This window comes from Benincasa hispida, chromosome 10 (assembly GCF_027475165.1).
Source record: "Benincasa hispida cultivar pf3 chromosome 10, pf3_genome.v1.1, whole genome shotgun sequence".
Taxonomy (NCBI): Eukaryota; Viridiplantae; Streptophyta; class Magnoliopsida; order Cucurbitales; family Cucurbitaceae; genus Benincasa; species Benincasa hispida.
In genome coordinates, this window is record NC_143487.1 from 11117658 (window position 1) to 11132182 (window position 14525).

A 14525-nucleotide genomic window follows, 5' to 3' on the forward strand; every position below is an offset into this window, starting at 1 on the left:
GATAGCGGCCAAATAAGTTTCCGACCAGGAAACATAGCATAGATTGTTTAGTTTATAAGAAAGATGCCTCTCTAATTCATTAAAAAGCAGTCTACAACATGAACTTGGGGCACTAATGGGAACGACTATTAATCAGAAAGCAGGCCCTAAAGCTCTGAAGACTGTTCGCCAAACTCTTTCGACAAGACAACACCACAGCTATTGCTACAGTTTTACCCAGAGAACTACAAAAGGTAGCAGCAGATACGTCCAGCTACTTGAATATGTTGAAACTTTTGACATAAGAATCAAGAATGCTGTTCTTATAAATTAAATATGAAGTATGATGGATCAGGGAAATCCCATGAATCAGAAACAAAAGAAAAAAAAAAACCTTGAATAATCAGCATAACAGTCAGTAACAGGTAAATAGTGACAGCCAAAACGAATTCTACCATCCAATCTCCACATAGAAACAAAAATATACTGTACATATGTCCGCCCCATGCACCTGTGCTCATGCCAACCGCAATGGTGTCCATGACCGTCGGAAACAACCTTTTTGGGCTTAAGATTATGTAACGTGATTAACTCACGATCATTCCAAAACAGCGACCTCATGATCCACTCTCCAATAATTTGCATCATTGAACTCCTTGATCCCAGCCCCATTCTCATCGGAATTCTCCTTTTCTGGCACCTTAGGGACAACGCTCCTCTTCAGTGGACCTGCTTCCCCAACAATCCCCTCCTTGAGGGCCTGCTCCATAGCCTTTTCAGTGCCTTCCAATTCCACACCAACGAACTCAACATCTTCTTCGAACAATGAGGGCACGGCTGTAGTTTTCTGACTTTGATCACTGCCGTCTGATCCGTCGCTTGAGCCTGTTGTAGTTGGAGAGCCATTTGGAAGAAAGGCTTCTCCTCTTGTTGGAGAGTTGACATTGGGTGTTGCTAATTCAACTTGAGAGGAATCATTGATACCAGATTTATCATTGTCCTCAAAGGGGTTCATACTTGAACCCCCAACTTGCAAATCCGATGCTTCTCCCCATCCTACCCAGTCAGGCAGAGGCCTATCTCCATAAGAGTCGTCTGCATCTGGTGTCTCAAACCGGAAGAATCCCAAATCATTAGATGCACTCGATTCAGAGTTCGAGATGCCATCACCAGCAAGTTCAGCCCCAGAAAATCTACTAGGAAGCCCCGACTTGGAACAAGAGGTGTCAACCACAGAATCCTTGCTAACAGTCATCTCCTCCTCGCCAATCACCACCTCATCATCACTACTGCTGTTACCACCATTAGAAGTTCCATTCAGATTAATCTCATCCATCCTCTCAGGGGGTGCTGTGCCTGCAGCTTCACTACTAACTCTGTCGTCTTGGAACGCGAACCAATTGGAGTTGGTGAATAGACTGCTGCAAGAATGAAACACAGCAGATTATATATTCCACTCGATAAGTTAGCCCATAAAAAGCAGACAATTAGAAGTTCACATACACTTCCTAGATGAACTTTCTCATAGCCATTATAAAGATATGAATCAATATATGATGAATTATAATGAAGAAAAGTTCCCTCTTCACGCCCAACATCCCATCCTAAGTGTTCAAGCATATCAGTAAATATGCCTACAAAAGGGCAATGAACCATAGGAAACAAGCCTGGACATTCAACAAGAAGAATGTTGGTATAAGAACATAATCGTTCAAAATTAGATCAGATCAGAGATCATCTACACAAGAAAGACCAGGCTTTACTGAAATAGTCACCATGCGACATATTTTCCAGGCAATAGTGGTCCAGTCAATTATTTTCATATTTAAATCCAAACATGGTTAATAGTTGAAGTCACATCCAATCAGCACGCATTTTACTCCAAGGATGGGATCAAACGAATAAAAGGGCATCTATGAACTTTTCTCACAACTTAGAAGGTTTATTGGCCACATAGCTACAAACCTAAATGTGAAAGTATAATCATACAGAAAGAACTATGCATTTTTCTGGTTTTATTCTTTAGAACTCAAGGACACAGTTGTACAACCCATAGAACAGACTCTGTTCAAGTAAGCTCTTCATTTTCTGGTTATATTCATATAATGTTTCTTCAATCAACGCAAGATAATTTGAAACTCACCTTCCTTGATCATCACCGAGCCTAAGGGATGATATAACAACCTCAGCAGATTCATCATCAAAATAGACATCCTGTACTCACAAGACACGGCAGCACGGTAAGAATTGAGGAAAAATAAACAAGAAAATGAGAAGATGTCCTGCATCAACCACCTAGCTTATACATCATCTTCTCAAAGATCATCACCAAAATTACGTCAGTGTTCTAACCTAAAACCAACTTCACACGCTAACCATAAACTCAAAGCCCTACCAAATAAAAAAAAACAACATTATTACCTCATCATCTTGAGAAAGAGATCTAGGGTCCTGCAACGAAACCATAGAAAGAATATATAAATAAATCAAATATTTGATCATTCTCCACAGAAAAATACATATATGATTTTTCAACAATAAGAATATAAACAATAGAAGCCCAATGAATGTTTGTGCATGTTGTATACCTCCACAGTATCGATATTCCCATATGATTTATATCTAAAAGCCTGGTTTAAATTATTTGCTAAAGCTGCCACATCATAATCTCTATCATGAAGGTCATCCTCATCACTATCCCTTGTCCTGTCTTGCAACGCAGTTGGGCGACTGAAAATTCAATGAAGAATTGTTGAGAAATCCAAGAATAGTGCAAGAGGTTAAAATCTCATCACCGAGAAGAGCGCTACATAGCATTAAAAGACAGCCTTCTGGGAAATAAGTTTTACATCGAATGAATTCAAAGAATCAAACGCTTGCTCTCAGCCCTAATATATAAGAGAATCAAACAACACAAAACGAACCAAAGGGAGGCGAGAAAAAAAGAAGAAGAAAAAGAAGGGAAAAAGAAAAAAGAAGAAAAGACAATAATCCAATAGAAAGTAAAATAGGGTGGGAGAAAAGGAAGAAACATAATTCCAAATTATCAGCGTAAGCTTTGTTGAAAAAGCATTTCCATCTTCTATTGATATATACTTAAAAGTTTGAATATTAAATAAGTACATTCTGCACTAAATAACTTCCATATAACTGGCCATAATAAGATTGCAGATGCATGTTTTGGAGGTTTTGGGAAAGTATCGGGGACAAATCTGTTTCAGATAAACAAAAATCCCAATCTGAAGAAATGATTCCATTCACATGAATATAAACATGGTAAAAGCATATGCTAAAACATACCCACAAGCCCACCGATAGACATTTTCAACCACGTTGCGGTCATGCAAAGTTGTAGCTTGCCACTCGTTCCATTCAGTATTTTCCTGCAAAGAATTTACAGTCAAGTAAACCAAACCAAAGATGCCATATGGTAGAGAATGTAACTGGTCCAAACAAATGGATAAAACCAAGATGAGTCTGGCATAATTTATCCAAGAATCATTCTAAATTTAGATTGATCACAGAAAAAGCACTTAAAATTCTCTACCTGATTAGAATCAGCCAAAATAATTGGATTTTTCTCTGTTCGAAGTAATTATACATAGTTTAAAATATAAATATCCACAAAATAGTAGTTAGATGTAATTATACATAACGCTGTTGGATGAAAAAAAGTGTATATATATATATATATATATATATTGCACATTGTATTGAGTAACACTGTAAAAATTCCAGAACAGTGGAGAAACTAAAGCAAGCCATCCATACCAGAAGACATGCCCGAATACAACTTTGACTGTTTGCCATCTGAAGAATCTTATTAGAGATCCGTGTAGTATGTCCTAAGTTGCATACTCGTGGTGCCCGTTTTCCGACAGCAGGAAATGTTGGCTACAATAACAAGAAAATGTTACAATATCTTTAAGCTTTCATAAATTTATTTGGTTTTCAAGTAATAAAGTACCATGGCCAAGAATGTTACTGTTTCATTTAAACCACTAACATCAAGGAAACACAATCAATGCAAATTGGTTTTTAATATATAGAAGAGACATTGCGTGCATGCTAATTTAAAGATTTATACTTTTCTTATATTGATATCAATGTAATTAAATGTCATTCCATTAACATAACTTGTATCAAACACAATGATATATATCAGCGAACAAACCAAGAAAATTCTCTACCTGATTAGAATCAGCCAAAATAATTGGATTTTTCTCTGTTTGAAGAATTTTGCCTATCAAATTGCACTCTCGAAGAAGATGATCAACAATGTCATCCTTCTTACTCTCCAAACAAGATAATATAATGTTTTCTACATGATGGTGCAAAAAATTATTACAAGGGTACCTGCATCAAATAACATAGAAAAGCATAAATAGAAATACGAAAGATCCTCCAATTAAATTAAGCAGAAGTCAAATATAAAAGATCCTGCAAAAATATTTTACATAGGAAGGTCCAATAAAAAAATTATTTAACGTCTTTCAAGACTTCAATATTATGACATAAGAATTGCTTACTCAAAGAAAAGATCAATGACACGTTTAATGGTGCCCGAGTTAATTAATTCTTTCTCTGCAGTTACATTGCCTGTTTTCAGCAGCACTGAAATGAACTCCACGGTCTACAACAGGACACAGAATTCATTCAGGTTTAAAAATAAATAAAAAATGAATTTAAAAACAACAACAACAACAATAACAATAGGAAAACACACATCACAACACACAAGAACAATATCAAGTTCTAAAACAAAATTCTCTTAAACCTAACTTCTAGCAGAGAGCCATACCTTGAACAAATAAATTTATACAACACAAATTAAGCACCTACCTTCAAACGATGTTTTCCAAGAGGAGGCCGTAATTCTCCATATGTTGTGGGTAATACTTTATCATCAGATGACAAGTTTAAGAGTTTTAACAAATCACCTGTGAGACAAGTGCTATTAGAAACTAATAGAAGAATTTTACTTCCCACAAGTAAATCAAATATTTGCAATTATGGAGACCATGCTGCTGTATTCATAGTGCTACTCACAATGCTGTTTTCCTGCTGTGTACATGCATGCCAAATCAATGGGCTAGATGTATAAGAGAAACCACAAGCGCACACACCTATCAATATCAGATCAATAACAATTAAATATTTCTCTGAAACTTTGATGATTATTGACCTGATATTGATAGTTGTATGCCTTTTATGGTTTCTTTTATACATCTAGCCCATTGATTTAGAGAAAATAGAGAGCACAAGTGTGAACTAAGGCACCATCAAATAAATGAAACTAGCATCATACACTAACCAAGTTTAGGGAGCATTGCACCAACAGTCTCTGGATCAACAGGAACTGGACATTCATACATATGTTGATTTCGGAAAGAGTGAAACAAAGGAGAATACGCTGATGATCTCTTTGGATCCAACAAAGAAATGCATACAGAAAGTGAATGCACAAGGCCAGACTTTGAATGTGAATCTTCCAAAGCATGATCAAATATCCTTGCAACAAAACTGCATAAGAAGTGATTGATAAGTCAAAACAACGATGACTTATCTACATACTACCATAAAAACTGAAAAATAAAGAAGCGGTTCTTGGTCAACCTGGGGCTAGAAAGTTTGGCAGCAAGAGCAGATGGGGCATTACGGGCTATAGCACATAATGTTTCTGCCACATTTGCATGAACCTCAGGCAGACTCTGATCCAAGGAGAAAAATTAATATTATAACCATAATCACATTTATATAATCATATAAAAGGCCAAATGTTAATGAAACTTCAATTTGTCACGCACAGATGGACTCAGCTTATCAACAATCATTTCCAGCATATCACTCTCAGACAACCATTGCATCACATCCATAAAATTTGGATAGACGTGATCATCAGCACCAACAAGTCGCACCAAAACCTGCAGAGAAAACTCCATTTCTTATCAGAGTGCAAACTAAGCAGCATTTAAAGTATTTTTTATGGGGAAGCCTTCAAAGGCCCACATTACCTCCATAATAGATGTAATTCCAATTAAATCAACTAATTGGCGCAGTACATCTCGATGAGCCTGCAAAAGGGGGAAATGCATGAGATGGCAGTTTAATTGCTAAACTGTAGAACAAAGAAGTCCCAAAGAAAAAATTTGACTAAAACGCAGCTGTATGTTGATAAGATTATAGCATCCTACAAACATCAACCTCAGTAAGCTGTAAGCGTTATCTGAATCTTTTATAGATTGACATACCTGGACATAGTGCATAAGTGGAACTGTCTTCCGTATCATGAGGCATATGATTACCTAATTTATTTGAAAACAAACAACTTTTTATTAAAACAGTGAGAAGTTACAAGATACAAAACTACTCCCTTCAGGAGAATGTAAAGTTCCCCAACCCAATCCAAACCAAAAAAAAAAATCCATGTGATAACCTAGATCTTAAAACAAAATTTAAGAGAATGAGATTAATTCATTTCTACAATAAAATTTAAAGGTACCTTGCTGAAATAACCAGCTAATAAAGCACTATGAGGTCGGTCTGGTTCCAAGAAGGAGAAAAGCATGTCCATTAGCTGTCGTCAAAAGTAAGATTATGATGTTATTGTTTATGTTAAACACATCAACCATATCATCAATCAGATAATCAACACAACAAAACCAAAAAACAAAAAAGAACTATGAGCCTGTACCTCTTCCTCCTCTACCAGAGTCTTCAGGATAACATCAATTTCACAAGTAAAGATCTCACAGGCAATAAATGGGAACCTAATTCACAATTAGTAATCAATAAAACAGTTTGAATGCAGAGTGTAGAAAGAAAAATCTGAGTGGTGCATGCGGTGTTGGGGTAAATAATTAGAAAAAAATATTACTTGAATGCCCGTTTGCTTTCAGCATCCTCTGGAGGTTCTTCAACAATGTAGCGCAACAGTTGTTCCACCTGGGCTCTGTCCCGTAGACTGAAGGCAAAAAGAATTGTCCATTAAAATATCTGGGTGAATCATAAAGACCATTCCTGCTCATATTAATCATACATTATACAATTCTAACACCCAAGCTCATAAGACAAGGACATTGAACAATATTGAAATAGATCATATATGATAGCAAAAAGAATCAGATCAGTAGTAATAGAACAAGCAAATGATATAATGGAGAAAGTGTCCTACAAGTTAACTAAACGACTGTTGAGGGCTTTGCATTCTTGGATTATTTCTTCTTCATCCAGAAGCTCTTCCAATGAGAAATTCTCTTTGTCTAAAATTGATTCCACCTGAAAGTGAAACAAATTAAGATAATTAGGCATTGCAAGTATAAATTTGTAAGAACATCAGTCCTTTTTTAAGGCTCTGACATTTACTTCAATTTACATACCTCTCTTGAATTTTAAGAAACACCATACAATAGAAAGAATTTATAAGCCTACAATGCAACACTTTCCCAAGGAACATTGGAAACCTATTCAATATCAATCTTTTAAAAGACTATAGTTACTTATTCCCTGAGGCTTGTCTCAAGACAAGGCTCTAGATTTACGCCTCCTTTGACTATAAGAGGCTCACACCTCTCATGAAAGGTTTGAGAGGCTTACGCCTCTACAAAAACGCACTAAGACATAAAGTCTCCACACGCATGTAATGTAGAAGAATAATATGAATATGCCTCCTTCAAAAATATAAAAGTTTGAGTTAACAATTTGAACTATTACTACATTAGTTATCGAGACTTTAAAAGCATTGAAGACAAAATTTATAGCATAAGTCAATCTTATTAATAGTGGTGAGGTTATAGGTATCCTCTTACAAGTTACAATTTTTATTGAAGTGGCTCGGGGGTGATTCTTTTATACTTTAAGTGGCTGTTGAGTTTGGGAATACTTAGTCATGCCAATTTCGAATTTGTAAAATGTTTATAATTTTGAGGCTTAATCCTTATACACTTCACCTCTTTGAGAGGAAAAGCTTCAAGGCTACCTTTAGTCTTTTAAAAGGTTGTTCATAATGCGAAGGTACTAAGGTAACATTATATGCTGAGGAACCAAGCAGGTTATATTTTATTCATTCATCCTTCCAAACCAAAGAACTGGTTGCATTCGATTGATATTCTTGCGTCCATTTCTAACATGATATCAGCTAAGAAACCAAAGAACTGGTTGATACAATCATACACCCTAACTTCGGAATTTCTTTGGGAACAGAGTGCAGATGAACATAACAAGTCAACTCTTCATCGGTTAGACTTAAACTAAATCAAAAAGTTAACGAACATGCTATATAAATCAAGAAGTATCTATGCAATTATGCAGTGCAACTCTAGAATTACTTTGGGAACCAAACGCATATGAACATAACAAGTCAACTCTTCAGCACTTGACTCAATCAAGAAAACTTCAAAGGGAAAAAACGGAACTAACGACGAATGCTGACATGTTTCAAATTCTGGAACAGTTTAGAGGGACAAAACAAAAAAGAGACACCTACATGGAGCAGCATCGTTTTTCATTTCGCAACACATGATATGTGCATGTAACAAGAATTAAAAACAACAAAGATGACAAGCACTAAAACCTGCTGGCAGTCCAACTCAATCAGTCCAGACTGCAAACAAATTTCTAAAAAGGTATAACTGGATTGATAAAACCCAGATTTAATTAGGGAGCTAGAACAAAAGAAAATGGCCAATGAATTAAATTGAAAACAAAGTAATTGCTCGCGGTAGAAAACAATATGCATCAACAAAAACAAAAACACAAATCCATCGGCGAATCTGAAATGATGGAGAAACAACTCCGTCCCTCTTCCCAACCATTTAAAAGCCCAAGGAGTGAATTGGGCAGGTATAGTCGGTGTAATTAGATGGGATAGAATCACTTACAGGAGAGGAAGTAGAAAGGGAAGTTAGCCTCCAAAACATATTGAGGAAATTGAAGGAGGGGTAGATCTGCGAACCCTATTCGCACGGAAGGGGGTTTAGTTGAAGAAAAGAGGATAAGAGAAGATGCAGAATCCAGAAAGAAAAGAGCAGCAGCTGAGAGAGAAGAGCTGTAAATCTGGAAACCCTAATTTTAAGGGAGATGGAGATCGGCAGGAGGCAAGTCCGTAAAGATCGAGAGGAATAGAGAGACAGAGCCACGAATGAAAATTTTATTTTCAAAATTCTGAGAAAGAAGGGAACGATTAAAAAATAAATTTATATTTATAATATATACTATTAAAGTAAAGAAAATTTATGAAAATTAAAAGAAAAAATATCTCTAAGTCCAAGTTTGGTTTTGGTGGCGCAAAAGTGCACAACATTACATGAGCTCCACCTGCACCTCACCATAATTTTCCGTAAAAATTTATCCTCTTTTTTTTTTTCCTTTAAATAAAAAGGTTAAAAAAAAAAGTTTTCTTGCTACTTTTTTGCAAAATATATGCATTGCATTGCTAATATTTAAATGTTTTGGTTAAATTATAAATTTAGTCTCTATGATTTGAAAGAAACAATTAAAATTGAGTCTTTGTGATTGAATTTATTGGAAATTTATCAAAACTCATGAATTATTTGTGATTTAAAAAAAAAAAAAAAAAAAGCAAACCAAGCATAGACCAAAACCCTAAACACCCACCAATTCATCTTGAAGAAGAGGGAGGAGACAAGCTGGAAAGACATCTTTCCATACCAAAGAGCAACCTTAAGAGGATGTTAAAGCAGCAAGAGCATGGGTGACTCTATTCTCTTCTTGCGGAATGTGACAAAACCACACAATCTTTTAATTCAAAATATCCTCAATGGAAGTGTTAATCTCATAATAAGAGAGCTCCTCTTTCGTTAAAAGCTCAACGACCTCCAACGCATTTGAATCAACCTCAATCGGAGAATTGCTACCGGCCCACTCCAAATCTAAAGCACTAACACCTTCGAGCACAACTTCATCTTCAAGCAAACTCACATTCCCACAAATAGGCTTTAAATTTGTAACCACCCATGATAGCACGATTAGTGTGATATCGTATAATCCATCCAAGCCCCCTTTGTCGCTCCTTGGAGACTAAGTCACATCCACGTTCAAACTTCCAATTTCCAATAGTAGGCGAGGACCACTGAGGTAAAGAAGAACCAATAGAAGGGTCATATGTCGGTAATGCCTCAAAGAAGTGACCTCCTCACCTATATCTGAAATGGAAGACTCGACTCTCAAAGTAAAATAGTCCAAATTAGAGATACCTTTATCGCACCAAATTTCATTATGAATGTTCCAAATGCTCCAGATAACTTGCAACACGATATTCCTTTCATTAGGCGAGCACGAAGACTGCAAGCACTCTCAGTAATCCAAAGGAAGAAGTGACCTCCTCGCCTAGATCTGAAATGGAAGTCTCGACTCTCAAAGTAAAAGAGTCCAAATCAGAGAGACCTTTATTGCACCAAGTTTTATTTCGAATGTTCCAAATGCTTTAGATAACTTGCAACGCGATATTCCTTTCAGGGGCGAGCACAAAGATCGTAACACTCTCAATAATCCAAAGGGTCCCCCGATCATTACCAAAGACATATAGAAAAACATAGGGGGGAAGGAACCTACTCCAACTTTCCCTAAAAATTATATGTTTCCAAAGTACATGGTTTGTAATCTCAACCTGTGACCTTCAAATAACACAGTGAATTAGTAAAAATTCCTTTAGTATCAAGATTTTGGGAGGTGGGAATCAAATCATGAAAAATACGACAAATAGGTTATTTTAATTTGTGGTTGGACACTTCCACGCCAAAGGGCCCTCCAACACTTGGAAACCTCCATCACACGTGAAAATGAAGGATTTGCCACATTTATCAGATAGACTCCTAAATGATAAGTGCTTTCGATTGAAAATTGACCCCTCTTATCATAGCGCCAGAACACCTCATCCTTTAACGAGTGTCGTCCAAGAGGTATTTTATAGATATCTTCCACATTATGAGGAAGAAACAACTCTCAAACCAAATGCTCATTCTAATAATCGTCAGTCGTGATAAGGCTATCCACCTTCCAATCTATATTCCTTTCCTGGTCCCTATTGGATTTTGAATTTTCCTCGTTTGGAATCTAAGGGTATTTGGCAATAGAAATGCTCCTTTTCCACCCTTCATCTGTATCCAAGAGAAAAAGGCTTCGTGTCTGATAGAATGCTCCTCCACGTGTGTGAAGGATCATGGCCCAACTTGTATCTAGCTACAATGACTAAATTCTAACCTTTAAAACTACATGAACTAAATTTTAATGTTTTCCAAACCATAGGCTTAAATGTATGTATTAGGGGTGTTCAAAAAACCGGATGACAAAAAAAACGATCAACTTAATCTAATCCGTGCAGTTTGGGTTGGGTTAAAATAAATGAAAATTTTGTGGGTGAGGTTGGTTCATGGGTTCACATAAAATAACCCAAATCAACCCAAGCTTATTGTTTACTTTATATATATATACTTAACTTATGATACAATTATATATACATATATTTATTTTAAGTTTTTTTTGTATAATTTATTTTTCAATAACTCCTAAAAAGAGTTCTTTTAGCACATTGGAAGGAAATTGTAATTATGTTTAAACCTTGATTCAATATATGAAAATAATTAAATCAATTTTTTTTGAATTAACATCTTACTTCTTTTTAGAACATAAACTTAATAAATAACCCAATTAACCCGAACCAACCCAATCCGAATATTTCATGATTGGATTGGGTTTGGTTCATTTTTTTTTTTTTTAATAAGAGTTATTTGGATTGAAAAAATTAACAAATCGAACAATTGGGTTTGGTCTAAAAAGTCCTTCGACCAAATCAACCCCAACCCACAAATACTCCAATGTGTATAATATTTATTTTCAGATGATATTTCAAACCATCCTTAATATAAGTATAATAAATATAATATGTAACAACAAGATGGTATATATATATACTGTTCAATTTGGATGGACAATGTATTACTTTTATTTCAATATTCTAATTAATATGGTGCATGTAAATTTGTTATCTAGAAGAAAAAAACACTTCGAAAGGAAATAAACAAAAAATCCCCGATTTTATTATGAGAAAAAGAAAAATGTCCAATCCAAAACAAATGTCGAAATAAGATTGAAAATTGACGGGTCCAAAATGAATATAGCCTTCAAACTAACAAGAAAAAATGAACCATTGGTTTGGTTCCGTATTTTACAAAATCAAATTGGTCTCAAAACAAACAAAATCAAACCAATATCGCCCCTAGTCTCCAAAGTCACCTGGGCAATATAAGGAAACGAATTAAAACAAAAGATCCATAGACTCGCACTTGCAGGTGTGTAGGGATCTAGCAAGACAAACTAATTATAAGACGTGTAAAGTGAATAAACATAATGGTAAGTATGACGTATAGATTAACCTATCTATCATAATTTGTGTCGCATTAAATATAGACAAACAAACTCTAAATTTGAGGTGTGATTGAATGAAGTTAAAAGAGTTGAAATTTAATCTAAAATTTGAGAAGGTGTTCTTTAAAAAAAAAAAAAAAGGGGGAAGTAAAAACATTGAGAAGGTGTTGCAATTTTCACTGTTCGATAAATTATAATGACATCAAAATGTAAAAAAATTTAATTTTGACAAATGTATTTTGATGGTTAATGAGTCGTACAAAACTTGAAATGGTTGAAATTAATGATTTTACGGATATTTTTTATATTACTTTTTTTGTTGTTGAACAAAGAGTATAGATTGCAATATTTAAACAAATGATATTTATAAACTTTATAGATGCTACGAGGATATATTTTTACGTCAATACTATGTATGTTTGGATTTTTTTTTCGAAGTATTTAATTTAAAAAAATAATTATTTTAGAAATAATTTAAATGTTTGACAAATACTCAAATATATTTTAAAAAGATTATAAAATAAGTCGATTTAGAATAAACACTCTAAATCAATTTTTTTGAAAAAAATAATATCATTAATTTATATACATTATTAAAATTACCAAAAAATAAAAAAATAAAAAAATCATCTTTCTCATTTCCACTACATTGTCATGGCTATTATTGCCTTACATCGACTAACTCCTGCAACCACCTTCAACCATTGCCACCAACCAATTTCGATGAACTTCGGCTGCCACTATCGCTGCCAGCAACTACCTCCACCAATTTCTGCTACAACTAACTTCGATAACCATTATTTTAAATTATTCGTTGATAGTATTTTATAGTCGTCATTTATAGTTATTTAATATAAACAAAAATATATTTGGTATACACAATAAACCAAACAAACTTGAAATAAAAATACTTTTGAGAATAAATTATCAAACACACGAGTGTTTTTTATATTAAACAGTTTTGATTGAAAGTCTTTAAACGAAAAATGACATCAAGCTCTTAAACATTCTACCTCTGCTATAAAAATCATACATACATACAATAACTACTCATTTCATTGATTTCCAATCTTTATATTTGATACCAAAACCTCAGCCCCACTTTGGTAAAACCATTTTCATGCCTTCTGTCTTTTAAAAAACAAAGCATAACTATCTTCTTTCTATTAATAGTTTAAAGTCATATTTAAAAACAGTTTCACATAATATATATATATATATATACACACACACACACACAAAGATGCAATAGTTGTTGCCTTTTGAATTTGACCAAAGCTTCACTCTCAAGAGTATTTTTATAAAACTGAAACAAAGCAAATCATCGAGCAATATATGAGCAATTATATTTGAAGTGCTGAATATAAGAGATAAGAGTAAATATAATAATTTTAGAAGAAATGTTTGGCATTATTTTAGTTTTTTAATTTGAAAGCGAAGTTTAAATTTAAATTTCAAACTATGATACTGACATGATCGCACTACCCAAAGAAATGCATAATTTAATGTAAAATGCAATATTTTTATAATGTGCAATAAAGATGGCATAAAATAGTGAAGCCCAGTGGACTTGCTGGTTGATTTCGAAATCAGGTATTTGTATTTCCATTGCCGTTTGATTGAAATTTGGAAACGAAACGACACGTCGTACTGGGCCCGATGACGTGGTAGAAGGGTGTTTTTGGAATTTGTTTGATGTGAATGATATCAATATGATGCTTACAGCAAATGCGTAACATGTAACATTCAATGTTCAATGGTGACTAATTTAAAGTTTTTTTTTCTTCTTTTAATTTTCAAACAATACATTAAAAGGGTTCACCCGAAGGATTTTATGATTTCTTTAAGGGTTGGTTTGGTTTTGAGATTTTTTTTCTTCTAATGACTAACTGACACTAATGTCTAAAATTCATATTTGTTTTATAGTTTTCAATATTTTATTTAAGAATAAACAGTTTTCAAATGTTCTCTTTTTTGTACATACAAGACTTTTCTTTTCCATTCCAAATGTGTGGCTTTCCTTCCCCCTTTTCCATTTTATATATATGTTATTTTGAATATAATTAATTAATTGATTAATTGTTGGAGTAATTGTTTTAAATAGTAAGATTGCTAAAAAATATTTTCAAATATAACAAAATATTATTGTTTATCAGTGATAG

General features: G+C 34.2%; 1 protein-coding gene across 2 annotated transcripts; it reads right to left on the bottom strand.

The window, feature by feature from the left end:
- Positions 1-281: 281 nt before the first annotated feature.
- LOC120088125 (uncharacterized) lies at positions 282-9245 on the bottom strand. Of its 2 annotated transcripts, none has more exons than XM_090305779.1 (19): positions 8859-9245; positions 7154-7257; positions 6857-6943; positions 6674-6749; positions 6482-6556; positions 6231-6284; positions 5994-6053; positions 5787-5903; positions 5596-5690; positions 5294-5502; positions 4822-4919; positions 4509-4612; positions 4170-4335; positions 3751-3873; positions 3280-3362; positions 2568-2709; positions 2401-2430; positions 2123-2193; positions 282-1397 (listed from the first exon to the last, which is right to left on the bottom strand). In XM_090305779.1, the coding sequence occupies exons 1-19, from the start codon at positions 8895-8897 to the stop codon at positions 578-580; spliced, it is 2553 nt and encodes an 850-aa protein (XP_090161905.1). In that variant the 5' UTR covers positions 8898-9245; the 3' UTR covers positions 282-577. The 2 variants fall into 2 exon arrangements, with proteins under 2 accessions (XP_090161905.1, XP_090161904.1); XM_090305778.1 differs by having other exon boundaries at positions 282-1400.
- Between the last annotated feature and the right edge of the window lie 5280 nt (positions 9246-14525).

Coding starts and splice junctions, on each gene's coding strand:
- LOC120088125 (XM_090305778.1), bottom strand. CDS start 8,897: ATGTTTTGGAGGCTAACTTCCCTTTCTACTTCCTCTCCT. Junction 4,336..4,508: donor GTCATTGATCTTTTCTTTGA/GTAAGCAATTCT, acceptor TATTTGATGCAG/GTACCCTTGTAATAATTTTT. Junction 2,431..2,567: donor GGAATATCGATACTGTGGAG/GTATACAACATG, acceptor GTTTCGTTGCAG/GACCCTAGATCTCTTTCTCA.